Consider the following 5,246-nt stretch of genomic DNA (forward strand, 5'->3'; position numbering starts at 1 on the left):
TCTAACATTAGTCACCCGATGTAAAAGACCTGCAGGTCTGTATATAAACCTTTATTGAATATAAAGATGTATTGAACCATTCATAGTACATCTGTAGGTCTTTCTTTAGCATCAGCTCATAAGAGTCTGGAGGTATTTAGTGGTGTTCCTCTCACGTTTACATGGTGCGAGTGTTCCAAATGTAGCCCTATGTCTTTAAAAAAGCATATTGTACACTGCTTTGCAAATATCACATATGTAATTTGATCTGTTTCTAAAAATGTATTAATGAACACAATTCAGGGATTTAAAATGTCCCATTTACATATCCTCTAAATAATAAGACATACTGATTATGATGATGATGTACTAGTTTTAAATATGTGCTGCGTGTGAATGTTTTTTATTTGCTGCACATGTTCTCATGCAACAATGTGTGCTATCTTTTGTTAAACTAGTTTATGTTTCTTTAGAATAACAGTTAATACACAACAATTTATTTGACACTTCACTCGCTTTTGCGTTCCTCTATCGGTCCCTTGTTCGTCAGAGCAAAGTGCACACAGAGTACCTCGAGATCTCGTCTGCAGAAGAGCTGCATCCTGTATTTCCTTCCCGACGTCATCAGCACACAAAACCCGAAACCTTGACGCGACCTTGTCTGTGTAGATTGGTTGGGAGTTACATTCGACCGGCTTGCTTTCTCCCCCATGTGGTTTTTGGGAATAAGGACCTGAAGGACTAACGCCCACTACGATATTTTCACCCACGCAAGAAGAAAAATGCAGAGGGCGGTAATTTAATAGCATCTTCCCACAGCGATGAAGAGCCGTGCACATTCGGGAAACCTCTTCGCTCACCAAGATCTGGAACGGCGCGGTTATTGCTTCTCACAGCTTATTGCTTTTCCTGGTATTGTTTGTCCCAGTGCCTCTTTATTACACAAGTGATGGGACTGGGACTGGATCATTTTGTAACTCTTCCCCTGGTCATCTCAGCTGCCATCATTATGGTGTTAGATCTCTGTATGTAACAGATCACTCTATTCTCACGTCACGGATTTGTGACATGAACAAAATGATTTTGTCAGCCAAATATACATTAATTGGTCACATTTGCTTCCTGGTATTCTCCTCTTATTTCCCCCATGTCTCTTTCTCCCCCGCTGTCTCTCTCTCTCTCTTTGATGATGGGGGTGTTTCTATTCTGTGGGGGCTGTGAGCTCAGCGAGTTTGTTTCTGTGTCTGTAATCCCTTCTCTCTGGGCGCCAGCATATAAAAGCGACCAGGGGCCCGTCGCACCCTCACACAGACCACCAGTCTCAGCCCAGAGTCTTCACCTTCACGCACACACTGCCACAGGTAAGACAGTGGACAAACATCATACAGAATGAGAAAAGACAAAAGAGGAGGGAGGTAGGGAGCAATATGATGCAATACCTAATTATGGAAAAAGTATATCGTAGTTTGAGCTCAAGATCAAACAGCCGTAATGTGAATATCTTTTTGCACTAAACTAAGTCTACAGTTTATTCTGGGTTTATACTCAAACATTGATTAGAATTTTTTACTAATACTTGAATCTTATCTGGTGGATCCTGGAATACGACTTTAAAACTTTAAAGTTGTTTTTGATAATTTCTTTTTTTTTGTAGGGTTATCTTTTGGACATTTTGGTAATGTGTGCTGGTGTAGGAAGTTTGACATTTTATGCTATAAACGTTAGTAATGTTTGTAGGAAAAGTCCAACCTGGATTCAGCTGTGTTAAATGGATTGAGTGTCAGGTTCAGGAAACATGGAGGTTATTTTCTTTATTCTGATCAAATGAAAATTGTAATCTTTAAATACTGTATTGTGTTATATTACCACAAGGTATTGTTGATATGCTGTCATAATTTGTCTCTTATCAATCAATCAAAATAAAAAAGAAAAATAACGTTTAACTTCATCCACATAATTATCATTTTCAAACAGTCCCTCTGTGTCGCAGCTATTGATTTAAAGCATATTCTTTTCACAGTCAATATGTCTGCTGGAGGAGAGAAATCCAAGTCTGCTTCCCAGACCGATGGGAAAGCAGGTCACAACAAGATGTCTGATCCCGGCATGATGGCTTACAAGGTGCAGTACTAACACACACACACACACACACACACACACAGCAGATGATCAAACATCTATAGATTTCCCATACAGTCTTTTTCCCTCAGTGTGAAGCAGCTGGCCTCACGCTACCTGTTTACCCTTAGGCGCATGTCTTTTATCACGATCAGCTAGTTCCTGCAGCTCAGTGAGGGGGCGACCGTCTACTGAAGAAATGACCATGTTAGGCCTCCACGGTGGAGAAAGCCTTCCACACTCCAGTTTACTTTACCTATATTAAGTTCATCACAGTCTCACCTATACGGTTTCTACTCTCCTTACGTGTTGCTTTTAATCCTCAAACCCCTTTTTGCGCTCTCACACTCTTTGCTTCACCCCAACTGTCCAGATGAGTGTGTATGACCAGGAGAACTTTCAGGGCCGCTGCATCGAGATCAACGGCGAGTGCATGAACGTGTGTGACATGGGAATGGACAGGGTGCGCTCTCTGCGCGTTTCCTGCGGACCGTAAGTAGCCCGTGCACATTCAGCTTGCAAGTACACGCCCACCTGAATGTAGTGACGCTGCACCCAACCCCCGCACTCCTCTGAGCACGGAGCAGGCGATTTTTAAAATTGCTCCCAACCATTATGTGACATTTCACACTTCACATTTCTAGGGATGTACCTGAGGCTTTTATCCTTAATGGTTTGCAGCAGTGACAATGCAGCAGTAGAACACATAACGTGGGAAAAACAAGCAAAAAGATTGTTTCATTTGTGGACCAATAACAACAATTAAAAATAAGTAGATGTTGACGGCGAGGAGAGAGAAGATAATATTATTGCATGTCATTTAGCTGACGCTTTTATCCAAAGGGACTTACATTACATAACCCATGAGTTACATTTTTGCCTGGGGAGCAGGTAGGGGTCAGGTGTTGCTCAGGGTCACTTCGACATGGCAGATGGGGCACCCGGGATTCAAACCACCAACCTTGCGGCTCCGAGCGCATCACACAACTCCATTCATCTCACGTAGAGTGGACATCCTTTGTTTAGTAGCACTTTTCATTATGAATAGAAATATCCTTGCGTACATTCAGTGGAGTTCACCTTTAAAAGTCAATACAATCAAACCTAGTTCATGGCCTTCCTCCCCTCTCATCCTGGGGACCTTCCCCTCCATCCTCAGCTTCGTGGGCTTCGAACAGATGAACTTCTGCGGAGAGATGTTCATCCTGGAGAAGGGCGAGTATCCCCGCTGGGACTCCTGGAGCAACTGTCAGAAGAACGACTACCTGCTGTCCTTCAGGCCCGTCCGCATGGTAAAACCCTGTTTGGCGTGACTTTGTAAACTTCTACCTCGTTTTTCTCCCCTCACCATTTCTCCCCATCACATTCCTCCAGGACCCCGAGAAGCACAAGATCTGCCTGCATGAGGTTGGAGAGTTCAAGGGCCGTAAAATGGAGATCATGGACGATGACGTCCCCAGCTTGTTTTCCTATGGTTTTACCGACAGAGTGGGAAGCATCAAGGTCAGCTGTGGAACGTGAGTAATGCGGCAGCACGCTACAAACATTCTCCAACTTTTTTTAAGCAAATAGTTGACGTTTTGGGGAAATACATTTTCTAGCTTTATTGCTTAGACCTCTTAGTTTAGATTAAAAACGGAGAACCGGCTGCATAAGAAAGTCTAGCGGCATGGGCCGCTGCACGTGTCAGAGGTCGTTACCACACGCCGTCGCCTCTCTCAAACGGCAATCTATTCGCGAGAGATGGAGGTCAGAAATAGACTATTTGTGTCGCCTCAACGTCTCAGTCCCCGTCGGCGCTCTGGGAGGTGTGACAGCAGGCAGCGCTTCTTAAATGCTGTGATTACTTCATTTGATGCGCTCTCAGCCCTCTGAAAACATCTGCGATTGGGCATCTGGCAGCGTGACAAACAGGTCGATGTGTTTACTTGCTTAATGGTTATCTTCCCCTCTGCATCTTTCTCTCACACGTTACTTGTCTGTTACTCATCTTTCAAACGTTCAATCAATTTTCTCTTCATTTTTATTTTTTCCTGGTCCCTTTCAAATTTCTGATTTCTCACAGCACCTTAAAATCCTTTCCTTGCTACTTTGATGATGCAAATGGTCTTTCTTCCCTTCTCCTTTGCCTTCTCCTCCCCTCAGCTGGGTGGGTTACCAGTTCCCCGGCTACCGTGGCAGCCAGTACCTGCTCGAGAAGGGCGAATACAGGCATTTCAACGAGTTTGGCGCCCGCTGCCCCCAGATGCAGTCCATTCGCCGCATTCGTGACATGCAGTGGCACCCACATGGCTGCTACACCATGTCCTCCAAGTGAAATCCGGCGAGGGCGAGGAAGAGAGGGATCGGAGCGGAGGTGGAGGCCGAGGTCGGGCACAGAGACGGAGGCAATGGAGGGAGGGCAAAGAAAGAGAGGAGGAGGGAGAGGCTGTAATACGTTCTCCTTCATCCCCCAAATCCCATGGCTGTTTGAATGCAGGATAGAGGAAATACTGTGTCGTTGTTTTTTGTTTTTGCAACATGGCGATCGAGTGAGCGGTTAAAAGTTATTTAAAGGGAAGGAGGAGATAATTACACAGACTGTTGGGACTAGATCTATTAATAAACGCTCTCTCCATTTCTGCTCTCCCTCTCCGTTTGCGAGCTGCCTTCTCCCCACTTTCCTCTTTCTCCTCCCCTCACACAATTCTTTTTCCCATCCCACCAACGTCAGCCCTCAGTCAGCCGATCAGAGCATCACCGAAGGGGGCACAGGTGTGGATTTGTGTGCGTTTGTGTGGCGGGGGATTCTTAGACCAACACATTCTCCAACAAGAAAAGTGTTGGCAAATATTCGGTGCCGAGATCCCGCTGCCCCATCGACCCTAAACCCCAATAAAGCATTTCACATCCTGCTCCACTTGAAACGTCTTATTTAACAGATATGTTTGTGATATCCGAAAATCATATGATGCTTACCTCGAAGGCTTGGAGGACTTAGACTCATGCATCAAATGATCAGAAACACAACTTCAAGTGAATGCTAGTGTTGCTTTGTACATGCCGGGTATGGCAATATGAAATAGGCAACTTGGTGTTTTTTTTAAAAGGAGTATTTGTTATACAAGTTTCCCAAGCGGTAAACAAAAAACTCATCTATAAGTCCTGCA

At 44.5% G+C, this 5,246-nt stretch overlaps 1 protein-coding gene across 2 annotated transcripts; it reads left to right on the forward strand.

The window, feature by feature from the left end:
• Nucleotides 1-374: 374 nt before the first annotated feature.
• Nucleotides 375-4,984, forward strand: crybb1l2 (crystallin, beta B1, like 2). Of its 2 annotated transcripts, XM_037472538.2 has the most exons (7): nt 375-891; nt 1,251-1,340; nt 2,000-2,100; nt 2,471-2,589; nt 3,257-3,389; nt 3,472-3,614; nt 4,243-4,984. In XM_037472538.2, the coding sequence occupies exons 1-7, from the start codon at nt 801-803 to the stop codon at nt 4,412-4,414; spliced, it is 849 nt and encodes a 282-aa protein (XP_037328435.1). In that variant the 5' UTR covers nt 375-800; the 3' UTR covers nt 4,415-4,984. The 2 variants fall into 2 exon arrangements, with proteins under 2 accessions (XP_037328435.1, XP_037328434.1); XM_037472537.2 differs by having other exon boundaries at nt 375-1,340.
• The last annotated feature ends 262 nt before the right edge of the window (nt 4,985-5,246 follow it).

The sequence above is a fragment of the Pungitius pungitius genome, chromosome 9, assembly GCF_949316345.1.
Source record: "Pungitius pungitius chromosome 9, fPunPun2.1, whole genome shotgun sequence".
In the NCBI taxonomy this organism is placed as follows: domain Eukaryota; kingdom Metazoa; phylum Chordata; class Actinopteri; order Perciformes; family Gasterosteidae; genus Pungitius; species Pungitius pungitius.

Coding starts and splice junctions, on each gene's coding strand:
- crybb1l2 (XM_037472537.2), top strand. CDS start 1,127: ATGTCTCTTTCTCCCCCGCTGTCTCTCTCTCTCTCTTTGATGATGGGG. Junction 2,590..3,256: donor CTGCGCGTTTCCTGCGGACC/GTAAGTAGCCCG, acceptor CTCCATCCTCAG/CTTCGTGGGCTTCGAACAGA. Junction 3,390..3,471: donor CCTTCAGGCCCGTCCGCATG/GTAAAACCCTGT, acceptor ACATTCCTCCAG/GACCCCGAGAAGCACAAGAT.